The sequence below is a fragment of the Oncorhynchus keta genome, unplaced genomic scaffold (assembly GCF_023373465.1).
Source record: "Oncorhynchus keta strain PuntledgeMale-10-30-2019 unplaced genomic scaffold, Oket_V2 Un_contig_1319_pilon_pilon, whole genome shotgun sequence".
NCBI classification, from domain to species: domain Eukaryota; kingdom Metazoa; phylum Chordata; class Actinopteri; order Salmoniformes; family Salmonidae; genus Oncorhynchus; species Oncorhynchus keta.
The window spans coordinates 524,938-540,131 of NW_026278147.1; the positions used below are offsets into that span (position 1 = coordinate 524,938).

Below are 15,194 nucleotides of genomic sequence, written 5' to 3' on the forward strand. Positions count from 1 at the left end.
ATTTCTAAGGCTACATATGTTAATATGGGCTATTTTCAGCCCTTTCCTGTTTAGCTTATCAGAGATAAACATAATATGGAAAAGAGGAAAAGTCAATGTGGAGGCTATATACAGGGGGTACCGGTACAGAGTCAATGTGGAGGCTATATACAGGGGGTACCGGTACAGAGTCAATGTGGAGGCTATATACAGGGGGTACCGGTACAGAGTCAATGTGGAGACTATATACAGGGGGTACCGGTACAGAGTCAATGTGGAGACTATATACAGGGGGTACCGGTACAGAGTCAATGTGGAGGCTATATACAGGGGTACCGGTACAGAGTCAATGTGGAGGCTATATACAGGGGTACCAGTACAGAGTCAATGTGGAGGCTATATACAGGGGTACCGGTACAGAGTCAATGTGGAGGCTATATACAGGGGTACCGGTACAGAGTCAATGTGGAGGCTATATACAGGGGTACCAGTACAGAGTCAATATGGAGGCTATATACAGGGGTACCGGTACAGAGTCAATGTGGAGGCTATATACAGGGGTACCAGTACAGAGTCAATGTGGAGGCTATATACAGGGGGTACCGGTACAGAGTCAATGTGGAGGCTATATACAGGGGTACCGGTACAGAGTCAATGTGGAGGCTATATACAGGGGTACCGGTACAGAGTCAATGTGGAGGCTATATACAGGGGTACCGGTACAGAGTCAATGTGGAGGCTATATACAGGGGTACCGGTACAGAGTCAATGTGGAGGCTATATACAGGGTACCGGTACAGAGTCAATGTGGAGGCTATATACAGGGGTACCGGTACAGAGTCAATGTGGAGGCTATATACAGGGGTACCGGTACAGAGTCAATGTGGAGGCTATATACAGGGGTACCTTTACAGAGTCAATGTGGAGGCTATATACAGGGGTACCGGTACAGAGTCAATGTGGAGGCTATATACAGGGGTACCGGTACAGAGTCAATGTGGAGGCTATATACAGGGGTACCAGTACAGAGTCAATGTGGAGGCTATATACAGGGGGTACCGGTACAGAGTCAATGTGGAGGCTATATACAGGGGTACCGGTACAGAGTCAATGTGGAGACTATATACAGGGGTACAGGTACAGAGTCAATGTGGAGGCTATATACAGGGGTACCAGTACAGAGTCAATGTGGAGGCTATATACAGGGTGTACCGGTACTGAGTCAATGTGGAGGCTATATCCAGGGGTACCGGTACAGAGTCAATGTGGAGGCTATATACAGGGGTACCAGTACAGAGTCAATGTGGAGGTTATATACAGGGGTACCAGTACAGAGTCAATGTGGAGGCTATATACAGGGGTACTGGTACAGAGTCAATGTGGAGGCTATATACAGGGGTACTGGTACAGAGTCAATGTGGAGGCTATATACAGGGGTACCAGTACAGAGTCAATGTGGAGGCTATATACAGGGGTACCAGTACAGAGTCAATGTGGAGGCTATATACAGGGGTACTGGTACTGAGTCAATGTGGAGGCTATATACAGGGGTACTGGTACAGAGTCAATGTGGAGGCTATATACAGGGGTACCAGTACAGAGTCAATGTGGAGGCTATATACAGGGGTACCGGTACAGAGTCAATGTGGAGGTTATATACAGGGTGTTACGGTACAGAGTCAATGTGGAGGCTATATACAGGGGTACCGGTACAGAGTCAATGTGGAGGCTATATACAGGGGTACCAGTACAGAGTCAATGTGGAGGCTATATACAGGGGTACCGGTACAGAGTCAATGTGGAGGCTATATACAGGGGGTACCGGTACAGAGTCAATGTGGAGGCTATATACAGGGGTACCGGTACAGAGTCAATGTGGAGGCTATATACAGGGGGTACCAGTACAGAGTCAATGTGGAGGCTATATACAGGGGGTACTGGTACAGAGTCAATATGGAGGCTATATACAGGGTGTACCGGTACAGAGTCAATGTGGAGGTTATATACAGGGTGTTACGGTACAGAGTCAATGTGGAGGCTATATACAGGAGGTACCGGTACAGAGTCAATGTGGAGGCTATATACAGGGGGTACCGGTACAGAGTCAATGTGGAGGCTATATACAGGGGTTACCGGTACAGAGTCAATGTGCGGGGGCACTGGGGCCCCCAAACAGCTCCTCAGATCCGGCCTTGGGGTCTGTCCTAGACTGGACAGATAGTAACAGTCCCAGCAACTGATGCCAACCATGTCACAGGATCCAAAATCAAAAGGTAGCTAGCTAGAAACCAAACTTTTCCAATAGACTTTCAAAACTTTCCAAAACAACAAATCGAGCTCTCCCTCGTTCTGTGTTCAACAGGAAGTGAAGAAGACATTTAAAGTAGTCAACATCATTACAAATGGTCCAAAATAGATCAAAGGACTATTGCATGATTGGTTGATGTCGAGTTGTGATATTTGGCAAGTGTGGTAAGGAGTACAGAAGTAGCTCATCCTAGGGTGATGTGTCCAATTTGTCCAGAGGGTGACATTATGATGCGAGTGTGTGTGTGTGTGTGTGTGTGTGTGTGTGTGTGTGTGTGTGTGTGTGTGTGTGTGTGTGTGTGTGTGTGTGTGTGTGTGTGTGTGTGTGTGTGTGTTTGACTATGTGCATTTACAGTATGTATGTGAAAGTTTTCATAGTGAAACACTATCAAAACTCCTGATGCACCTGTTCAGGTAGTACTAACACTTTTGCCATCCTACAACAACTTCTCAACTCACTTCAACATTTACCAACAATAAACAACAGTACCTAGCTTGAACCCTGACAACACTGCTCGCTGCTTTAATTATTGTGGGGTTTGCAAGGCAAAAGCCCCCACTTAAATCTTCAACATAATTCTCACTTTTTATTGTTATTAATGGGACGTACGAAGCAAACGTCACATTCTAAAACTTTGTTGTACTTCTTTTTATTCTTCTCCTGCACGCTACTCCTCTTACTTACACTGCGACAAACACCATTCACACTTTAAAACGTCTTTCTTCATTCACTTTAATGTGGCTAATTATTGTGACGTCATCACTTCCAACTTCCATCCACTGTAAATGCAACAATGCAACTTTTGACACAAATCAGCTACTTTGACCACTTTGACAAAAACTTACACAAAGAGTCAAAGGTTGTGACATCTTCCTCTACTTCTCTGCTGTTCAAATCTGGAATAATAACAGAATGATCTGGTACCAACCAAACGTTACAGCTGTTTAAGTGACCTCAACATTTTCTGGAACTTTTTCTGAGTGTAGTTATTTGTGATCTAACAAAATCCAAAGTAATAAGGTTGATAGTGTAGTCTATCAAAGTAATCATACGGATTATTTTACAACATTTAAATTTGACTATATTTAACTCTTGGCTTAAGTAAAACATTTTAAACTTCTTCAACTACCACAGAAATACATGTAAAGAGTTGAGGCAAGTCCCATCAAATGTTTCATAATGGAAAATGACCATCAAGTTATTGTTAGGTGGTACTTGCGAAGCAAAAGTTCATACTTTAAATCTTCATCTTATTTTTCTGCATGCTACTTCTCTTACACCGTTTAAGCTAGAAACACCATTCAAACTATGAAATAGTGTGTTTGCATTCAACTTAAAAAAAAAAAATGATTTATACTTTTTAAACTATACATTTTTTTGGTCTTTCTTTTTGTCCATCTTCGTTCATTTTAATGGAACTTTTTTCAACATTCTAAAGCTCCCCGTTGTGACATCAACGTTTCCAACATTCACTGTAACTTTCAATGTAACTTTCAATGTAACTTTCAATGTAACTTTCACTGTAACTTTCACTGTAACTTTCAATGTAACTTTCAATGTAACTTTCACTGTAACTTTCAATGTAACTTTCACTGTAACTTTCACTGTAACTTTCAATGTAACTTTCAATGTAACTTTCAATGTAACTTTCACTGTAACTTTCACTGTAACTTTCAATGTAACTTTCAATGTAACTTTCACTGTAACTTTCAATGTAACTTTCACTGTAACTTTCACTGTAACTTTCAATGTAACTTTCACTGTAACTTTCACTGTAACTTTCACTGTAACTTTCACTGTAACTTTCACTGTAACTTTCACTGTAACTTTCAATGTAACTTTCAATGTAACTTTCACTGTAACTTTCACTGTAACTTTCACTGTAACTTTCAATGTAACTTTCAATGTAACTTTCACTGTAACTTTCAATGTAACTTTCAATGTAACTTTCACTGTAACTTTCACTGTAACTTTCACTGTAACTTTCAATGTAACTTTCAATGTAACTTTCACTGTAACTTTCACTGTAACTTTCACTGTAACTTTCACTGTAACTTTCACTGTAACTTTCAATGTAACTTTCACTGTAACTTTCACTGTAACTTTCACTGTAACTTTCACTGTAACTTTTGAAACATCAGATACTTTGACCAATCTGCCTCTACTTCTCTGCTTTTCAAACCTGAAATAATAACAGAATTATCTGGTACCGATCAAATGCTACAGCTGTTTAAGTAACTGCATCAACAACATTTTCTCTAACTTTTTATAAACAACTTAACATTTGACCACTTACCCAACAAGTTAGACAAAAAGTTAGAGAGTGTGGCATCTTCGTCTACTGCTATGCTATTCAAATGTTTGCAGAACAAAAATATCCGGATCTAACTATACAGCAGTTTTAGTAAATATATTAACACTTTTTTCCCAACTTGTTCCAAACTACACTCCCCCCAAAAGTCAGCCAGAAACTTAGAGCGTATGGAATCTTCCTCTACTTCTCTGCTTTCCAAATCTGGCTTTGAACAAAAATATCTTCTACCAATAAAAAGTTACAGTTGTTTGTAGGAGTTTAGAGTGATGAAAAAAGAAGCTAGCTAACGTCAACTCTCTCATAACATGTCACTGAGCAGCTCAAACGAAGTCATTGCTATGGATACCGATGCATTTAAATGGAAAAAATAATTCACAAACAATAATTATTGAACTGTTCAAGCTAGGGACACCAGACAAACGTTCACATGTTCAGGCTATCATAACTTCAAATTCTCATAAACTTTGATCAACTATAACTATATAAAAATAGCATAAAATAACCCACTGCGTAGCCTAGTGGTTAGAGCGTTGGACTAGTAACCGGAAGGTTGCAAGTTCAAATCCCTGAGCTGAGAAGGTACAAATCTGTCGTTCTGCCCCTGAACAGGCAGTTAACCCCCTGTTCCCAGGTCGTCATTGAAAATAAGAATGTGTTCTTAACTAACTTGCCTGGTTAAATAAAGGTAAAATTAAAAAATTAAAACACTTGAATCATTCAAGCTAGAAACACCAAACCAATTGTCACATGTTCAGGCTATCCTAACATAAAATTCTTTAAAACTTGTATCAACTACAACTATATAAATTAGCATAAAATGACCCACCAACAGTAACTCTTGAACCATTCAAGCAAGAGACACCAGACCAACTTTCACTTGCTCAGGCTATCATATCCTATCAATTAATTGAGCTTCACAAGCTAGCAAGCACACCACATTTTCTACAGGAAATGTACTTTTCTAGTTACTGGTGAAGAAAATAATCCCCTTGAGATGAAAATGTCAGGAATGTTCAGATTAGCAACATAATGGCCACACCCTCTCATGCAATACCATGCAAGACTCAATTTATCTAAATTGAGTCGCTATAATGGGCACATGTTTATCTCTCTTGATCTGTTTGACTCAGAGTGATGAAATTTGTCACACACGCTCAGGGAGGTGAGTCAAGCTAACCTGAAGAAAATTGTTGAGTTTGGTCGCATGGTGGCGGTGTTGGACAGGAAGAAACATTCATGCAAGCTCATTGGTTCATAGTGGCTATGTCGTTTAAAGACGTGCATCCATAAATGCTATATACCAAATTTGGTTCCAATCGGTTAAGCAGTTCAGGAGAAGTAGACATTTTAAAATAGTCATATTATATTGCATGATCTGGTTGATTTAGAGTTGTGATATTTGCCAAGTGTGGTCAGGAGTACAGAAGCATCTCATCCTAAGGCGATGTGTCCTGATGGTGGCACAGTGGACCCACAGCCTGAACCCTGGTATGTTTAGGGGTTCAAGCAGCTGGTGAAATCCTGTTGTGTTTGTTCCACTTCATTATTGTTATTATATTCCTCTTTCTACCATGTTGGTGAAGAATTTATTTTTTCTTCCATGAGATGAAAAGGCCTTGGACTGTGCAACTTAACAACATGGTAAAGGCCCTAGGGCCACACCCTCTCACGCAATACCATGGCAATTGGCCACATGGTGGCTCTATAACAAGAGATTGAAAAGTCTAAGTCATGTAATTTAGTTCATAGGTCCCTCCCCTCACAAGGAACACATTTGCCTCAAGAACCCATAAAGTCCACCTCTGCTATGACTGTGTTCTCCCTATGTAGGTCATGTTGTGTTACTGTATATTATTGTATATACTGGTAGTTCAGAATATTATATATATTTAGACACTTTTATCCAGGAGCCCAAAATATATTCCTACCACCTGAAGCTCAGGATACCCTACCCAGGGTGTATCACCATGTTACCTCTGCTAGAGCAGGATCACATGCACAGCGATGTGAAAGGTCAGGGAGGAGATGGTGATTGAGAGTGACTGTGCCCACATTAGGGTGTATGTACTCTGGTGACCTAGGGACACTTCAGGGTGTATGTACTCTGGTGTCCTAGGGACACTTTAGGGTGTATGTACTCTGGTGTCCTAGGGACACTTTAGGGTGTATGTACTCTGGTGTCCTAGGGACACTTTAGGGTGTATGTACTCTGGTGTCCTAGGGACACTTTAGGGTATATGTACTCTGGTGTCCTAGGGACACTTTAGGGTGTATGTACTCTGGTGTCCTAGGGACACTTTAGGGTGTATGTACTCTGGTGTCCTAGGGACACTTCAGGGTGTATGTACTCTGGTGTCCTAGGGACACTTCAGGGTGTATGTACTCTGGTTACCTAGGGACACTTTAGGGTGTATGTACTCTGGTTACCTAGGGACACTTTAGGGTGTATGTACTCTGGTGTCCTAGGGACACTTCAGGGTGTATGTACTCTGGTGTCCTAGGGACACTTTAGGGTGTATGTACTCTGGTTACCTAGGGACACTTCAGGGTGTATGTACTCTGGTGTCCTGAATGTTATTCTTCTCTTGTTGCAGTCTTCACCTATTGTGAATCTCCCTATAGTTCAAGGTAAGAAGCATATTGTTCATATCATAGTACATTTTCTCCAAATAATGGTTCTACATGTAGAATAACCTTTCAGATTTTAAGAAAGTATAAACTCACAATTTAATGATGTTGTTTCTCTTTTTTCCTGGTCGCAGCGGTCATCCTGTTCGGCGAGCCAATACGATGGGAGAGCAACCTGCAGCTAATCATTGATGTGTTGCTGACCAATGGGAGCCTGGGTAACGCCCATGAGATGCGTCACTCCTCCCACCTGCCGCTGCTGGCCTGTAACATGGACCTGATGTGGATGGCCGAGGCCCAGTCTCCACGGTAACAAGTCACTGAGAAAGATGACACTAAGTGACATGGAACATCGGTTGACAAAGGTTTTAGTCACACTGCCAGTCATTGTGTAGTCATTGTGTGTGTGTGTGTGTGTGTGTGTGTGTGTGTGTGTGTGTGTGTGTGTGTGTGTGTGTGTGTGTGTGTGTGTGTAGTGTGTGTGTGTGTGTGTGTGTGTGTGTGTGTGTGTGTGTGTGTGTGTGTGTGTGTGTGTTTGCGTAGGTTTGGCCACGGGATGTTCCTTGTGTGTCTGGAGAACATCTACAGGAAGATAACGGGTCAGGAGCTGAAGTACGAAGCTCTGATGGGGAAACCTTCTGAACTAACATATCACTTCGCTGAGTACCTCATCAGGGAGCAGGCTGCAGAGAGAGGCTGGAGGACACCTATAAGAACACTCTACGCTATCGGGTAATAACCTCATCAGAGCAGTATACACTATCGGGTTAGAACCTACAACCTTCAGAACACTCTACGCTATCGGGTAATAACCTCATCAGAGCAGTATACACTATCGGGTTAGAACCTCATCAGAACACTCTACGCTATCGGGTTAGAACCTCATCAGAACACTATACACTATCGGGTTAGAACCTACAACCTTCAGAACACTATACACTATCGGGTTAGAACCCCATCAGAACACTATACACTATAAGGTTATAACCTACACCCATCAGAACACACTACACTATCAGGTAATAACCCCATCAGAACACTATACACTATCAGGTTATAACCTACACCCATCAGAACACACTACACTATCAGGTAATAACCCCATCAGAACACTATACACTATCAGGTTATAACCTACACCCATCAGAACACTATACACTATCAGGTTATAACCTACACCCATCAGAACACACTACACTATCAGGTAATAACCCCATCAGAACACTATACACTATCAGGTTATAACCTACACCCATCAGAACACACTACACTATCAGGTAATAACCCCATCAGAACACTATACACTATCAGGTAATAACCCCATCAGAACACTATACACTATCAGGTTATAACCCCATCAGAACACTATACACTATCAGGTTATAACCTACACCCATCAGAACACACTACACTATCAGGTAATAACCCCATCAGAACACTATACACTATCAGGTTATAACCTACACCCATCAGAACACTATACACTATCAGGTTATAACCCCATCAGAACACTATACACTATCAGGTTATAACCTACACCCATCAGAGCAGTATACACTATCAGGTTATAACCTACACCCATCAGAACACTATACACTATCAGGTTATAACCTACACCCATCAGAACACTATACACTATCAGGTTATAACCTACACCCATCAGAACACACTACACTATCAGGTAATAACCCCATCAGAACACTATACACTATCAGGTAATAACCCCATCAGAACACTATACACTATCAGGTAATAACCCCATCAGAACACTATACACTATCAGGTAATAACCCCATCAGAACACTATACACTATCAGGTAATAACCCCATCAGAACACTATACACTATCAGGTAATAACCCCATCAGAACACTATACACTATAAGGTTATAACCTACACCCATCAGAACACTATACACTATAAGGTTATAACCTACACCCATCAGAACACACTACACTATCAGGTAATAACCCCATCAGAACACTATACACTATAAGGTTATAACCTACACCCATCAGAGCAGTATAAACCATCAGGTTATAACCTACACCCATCAGAACACTATACGCTATCGACTAATAACCCCATCAGAACACTATACAGTATTGGGTAATAAAAATATCAGCACACTATATGATATCGGCTTGGAACCTACACCTATAAAAACACTATGCACTATCTGGTTTGAGCCTACACCCATCAGAACACTATAAACTATCAGGTTAGAACCTACACCCATCAGAACACTATAAACTATCAGGTTAGAACCTACACCCATCAGAACACTATACACTATCGGGTTAGAACCCCATCAGAACACTATACGCTATCGAGTAATAACCCCATCAGATCACAATACACTATTGGGTAATAGCCCCATCAGAACACTATACACTATCGGGTTAGAACCTACACCCATCAGAACACAATACATTATCGAGTAATAACCCCATCAGAACCCTCAACGCTATCAGGTTAGAACCTACACCCATCAGAACACTATACATTATCGAGTAATAACCCCATCAGAACACTCAACGCTATCGGGTTAGAACCTACACCCATCAGAACACTAAACACTATCAGGTAATAACCCCATCAAGAACACAATACACTATCAGCTTAGAACCTACACCCATCAGAACACTATCGAGTATTAACCCCATCAGAACACTCAATGCTATCAGGTTAGAACCTACACCCATCCTAACACTATACGCTATCGGGTAACAGCCCCATCAGAACACAATACACTATCAGGTAACAGCCCCATCAGAACACAATACACTATTGGGCAATAACTCCATCAGAACACTCTACGCTATCAGGTTAGAATCTTCACCCATCAGAACACAATACACTGTTGGGTAATAGCCCCATCAGAACACTAAACACTATCAGGTAATAACCCCATCAAGAACACAATACACTATCAGCTTAGAACCTACACCCATCAGAACACGATACACTATCAGGTTAGAACCTACATTCATCAGAACACTATAGGGATAGAACCTACACCCATCAGAACACTATACACTATCAGGTAAGTACCCTAAACCCATCAGAACACTATTGTTGTGTCTTTACTATCATTAACTGAAGACTTTTAGTTTTTATCAAATGACTCTGTAATTATTATTACGCGATTAAACTGATTAGTCATGTAACTGTAATTAACTAGGAAGTCGGGGCACCAAGGAAATTTTTCCAAATATACGTTTTCAGATATTTTCATATCTGATCAATAGTCTTCTGATGAATTAATTCTTTATTTTACCTCACGTTAGTCTCATTCCAAACGTCGTAAATTGTTGAACCCAGTCTTCACTGTGAGTCATCCATACATCAATTGTCTTAAATAATTTAATTACTAACTAAGTAATTCACAGAAATGCATAAACAAACAGTAGATATTTACAAGGAAATGATAACGGAGATTCCCTAGTGGGATAAACCGGCATCGCGGCATGGTGTACAAAAGGGAAGTGGGGGTCAACTGAGATAAGACAACACACAGTTGATAATTATAACAATTGAAATGCTAATCCTTTGCACATGAACGTTCACTCATTCGTAAACAATTGCAATCAATATATATATTTACACTCAGTGTGTCGTCAGGATCTCTGTTGAAAAGTTTGTTTCTGTTGGAGAGTTTGTCCGCCCTCTCTGTCGTGGTTAGAATGGGTAGTTCAGAGTGACATTCATTCATGTCGTTATGGATAGAGGTTTCGGCGGTTGTAGGTCTTCACGTTCGATGATACCGAATTCCTAGCTGCAGACTCGTAATTAATATCAAAGACTTGTTCTTATTCTGTCGTTATCGATAGTCTAAGAGTTTAACCACGTGGGATGGTTAAAAGATTCAGCAGTCTGGTCTCAAACCTTGGCCCTCTCGTTATCGAGGTAAGCTGGTCTGCAACCTTTGTCCTCTCGTAATTGAGAGAAACATGGTCTGTTGAGAAATTCAAGGGGGGGATTTTATTCGGAATTGCAGAAAAGGCCCTGTCCCAGGATGCCTGACCATAACTGTGCTCATGGGCGGTCCTCTGATTTAGTTAAACTCCAAAGGGAATTGCAATCAGGTTAGGACCTACACCCATCAGAACACTATACACAATCAGGTTAGGACTACACCCATCAGAACACTCTACCCTATCAGGATAGAACCTACACCCATCAGAACACTCTACCCTATCAGGATAGAACCTACACCCATCAGAACACTCTACCCTATCAGGATAGAACCTACACCCATCAGAACACTATACACTATCAGGATAGAACCTACACCCATCAGAACACTATACTTCTACGCTGTCGGGTAAGGAACCACAGGAGGCAGCAAAACACTACAGCACAAACCGATCTGAGACAGAGCTGTAAGAAACCCTATGCTTCACTCTAATTATTGTTCCTTACACATATGTAGTAATGCTGTAAAATATACTGTATTGACATGTTACATCTATGCAGTAATTATGTAATGATACTGTATTAACATGTTACACCTATGTAGTAATGCTGTAATGATCCTATTGACATGTTAGTATTAGTTTAATGATACTACTGACATGTTATTAGATACCCTGTTCCCTTCTAACTAGTGTCTGACCTTTATTCCATCTAACAAAGAGACAACCTGATGACAGATATCTATGGAGCCAACCTGTATAACCGCTATCTGGAGGAAAGGGTCCGGACCAGGCAGACTGCTGCCCAAGTAGTGCAGGCCACGGTGGAGGGTACAGGGGGCAGAGGGTCCCCTAAAGCCCTTATCCAGGACCAGGACATGGAGAGTGCCTTGGAGAGCGAGCTGGCCTCCCCCTCCGCCACCTCCTGTAAATCTCTGCTGGTATGTACCGGTGTCTATAACCCCCACAGCGAGGTGCCGGCTGATGCCAGCCACAGCATCACCGAGACTGTGTTCCATGGTCACCGGGACTTCCGCTTCGACCCGGCCCTGATGGAACCAGGACACATCGTAGAGGACGTACACAACGCTGTGGAACTCATCTGTCAACAGGAGAACTTTGTTTCTACGAGGCATTGACCTGTAGAATAGCATTAGAGTTGTATAACTTGTACGTCCAAAATGACCCTATTCCATGTGTAGTTCAAAAGATAGGGAATATGGTGCCATTTCATATTTGTATATCACATCCCAGTGAGGATGGTTTCAGGGTTAAAAACTGAGGAAGTAGAAACAGTAGAAATAGTAGAGTCTGAGACTGTAGAAACAGTAGTCTGAGACTGTAGAAACAGTAGTCTGAGATTGTAGAAACAGTAGTCTGAGACTGTAGAAACAGTAGAGTCTGAGACTGTAGAAACAGTAGAGTCTGAGACTGTAGAAACAGTAGTCTGAGACTGTAGAAACAGTAGAAACAGTAGAAATAGTAGTCTGAGACTGTAGAAACAGTAGAGTCTGAGACTGTAGAAACAGTAGAGTCTGAGACTGTAGAAACAGTAGTCTGAGACTGTAGAAATAGTAGTCTGAGACTGTAGAAACAGTAGAGTCTGAGACTGTAGAAACAGTAGTCTGAGACTGTAGAAACAGTAGTCTGAGACTGTAGAAACAGTAGAGTCTGAGACTGTAAAAACAGTATAGTCTGAGACTGTAGAAACAGTAGTCTGAGACTGTAGAAACAGTAGAGTCTGAGACTGTAAAAACAGTAGAGTCTGAGACTGTAGAAACAGTAGTCTGAGACTGTAGAAACAGTAGAGTCTGAGACTGTAGTAACAGTAGTCTGAGACTGTAGAAACAGTAGTCTGAGACTGTAGAAACAGTAGTCTGAGACTGTAGAAACAGTAGTCTGAGACTGTAGAAACAGTAGTCTGAGACTGTAGAAACAGTAGACTGAGACTGTAGAAACAGTAGAGTCTGAGACTGCAGAAACAGTAGAGTCTGAGACTGTAGAAACAGAAGAAACAGTAGTCTGAGACTGTAGAAACAGAATAAACAGTAGTCTGAGACTGTAGAAACAGTAGAGTCTGAGACTGTAGAAACAGTAGAGTCTGAGACTGTAGAAACAGTAGAGTCTGAGACTGTAGAAACAGTAGAGTCTGAGACTGTAAAAACAGTAGAGTCTGAGACTGTAGAAACAGTAGTCTGAGACTGTAGAAACAGTAGAGTCTGAGACTGTAGAAACAGTAGTCTGAGACTGTAGAAACAGTAGTCTGAGACTGTAGAAACAGTAGAGTCTGAGACTGTAGAAACAGTTGTCTGAGACTGTAGAAACAGTAGTCTGAGACTGTAGAAACAGTAGAGTCTGAGACTGTAGAAACAGTAGTCTGAGACTGTAGAAACAGTAGTCTGAGACTGTAGAAACAGTAGACTGAGACTGTAGAAACAGTAGAGTCTGATACTGTAGAAACAGTAGAGTCTGAGACTGTAGAAACAGAAGAAACAGTAGTCTGAGACTGTAGAAACAGAATAAAAAGTAGCCTGAGACTGTAGAAACAGTAGAGTCTGAGACTGTAGAAACAGTAGAGTCTGAGACTGTAGAAACAGTAGAGTCTGAGACTGTAAAAACAGCAGAGTCTGAGACTGTAGAAACAGTAGTCTGAGACTGTAGAAACAGTAGTCTGAGACTGTAGAAACAGTAGTCTGAGACTGTAGAAACAGTAGACTGAGACTGTAGAAACAGTAGAGTCTGAGACTGTAGAAACAGTAGAGTCTGAGACTGTAGAAACAGTAGAGTCTGAGACTGTAGAAACAGAAGAAACAGTAGCCTGAGACTGTAGAAACAGTAGTCTGAGACTGTAGAAACAGTAGAGTCTGAGACTGTAGAAACAGTAGAGTCTGAGACTGTAGAAACAGTAGATTCTGAGACTGTAGAAACAGTAGTCTGAGACTGTAGAAACAGTAGTCTGAGACTGTAGAAACAGTAGAGTCTGAGACTGTAGAAACAGTAGTCTGAGACTGTAGAAACAGTAGTCTGAGACTGTAGAAACAGTAGACTGAGACTGTAGAAACAGTAGAGTCTGAGACTGTAGAAACAGTAGAGTCTGAGACTGTAGAAACAGAAGAAACAGTAGCCTGAGACTGTAGAAACAGTATTCTGAGACTGTAGAAACAGTAGAGTCTGAGACTGTAGAAACAGCAGAGTCTGAGACTGTAGAAACAGTAGAGTCTGAGACTGTAGAAACAGTAGTCTGAGACTGTAGAAACAGTAGTCTGAGACTGTAGAAACAGTAGAGTCTGAGACTGTAGAAACAGAATAAGTAGTAGTCTAAGACTGTAGAAACAGTAGAGTCTGAGACTGTAGAAACAGTAGAGTCTGAGACTGTAGAAACAGAATAAGTAGTAGTCTAAGACTGTAGAAACAGTAGAGTCTGAGACTGTAGAAACAGTAGTCTGAGACTGTAGAAACAGTAGAGTCTGAGACTGTAGAAACAGTAGAGTCTGAGACTGTAGAAACAGTAGAGTCTGAGACTGTAGAAACAGTAGTCTGAGACTGTAGAAACAGTAGTCTGAGACTGTAGAAACAGTAGTCTGAGACTGTAGAAACAGTAGACTGAGACTGTAGAAACAGTAGTCTGAGACTGTAGAAACAGTAGTCTGAGACTGTAGAAACAGTAGTCTGAGACTGTAGAAATAGTAGACTGAGACTGTAGAAACAGTAGTCTGAGACTGTAGAAACAGTAGAGTCTGAGACTGTAGAAACAGAAGAAACAGTAGTCTGAGACTGTAGAAACAGTAGAGTCTGAGACTGTAGAAATAGCAGAGTCTGAGACTGTAGAAACAGTAGAGTCTGAGACTGTAGAAACAGAAGAAACAGTAGTCTGAGACTGTAGAAACAGTAGAGTCTGAGACTGTAAAAACAGTAGAGTCTGAGACTGTAGAAACAGTAGAGTCTGAGACTGTAGAAACAGTAGAGTCTGAGACTGTAGAAACAGTAGAGTCTGAGACTGTAGAAACAGAAGAGTCTGAGACTGTAGAAACAGAAGAAACAGTAGTCT

General features: G+C 41.3%; 1 protein-coding gene across 1 annotated transcript in view; it reads left to right on the plus strand.

Moving 5' to 3' along the window:
• zgc:77375 (uncharacterized protein LOC402927 homolog) overlaps positions 1-12,420 on the plus strand; it is a 47,200-nt gene extending 34,780 nt beyond the window's left edge. The window contains exons 5-8 of the mRNA XM_052501292.1: positions 7,196-7,229; positions 7,364-7,538; positions 7,773-7,961; positions 11,868-12,420. Coding sequence (XP_052357252.1) covers positions 7,196-7,229; positions 7,364-7,538; positions 7,773-7,961; positions 11,868-12,285 — 816 coding nt within the window. The 3' untranslated portion in view covers positions 12,286-12,420. The remainder of the gene's footprint in view (positions 1-7,195; positions 7,230-7,363; positions 7,539-7,772; positions 7,962-11,867) is intronic.
• Positions 12,421-15,194: the final 2,774 nt, after the last annotated feature.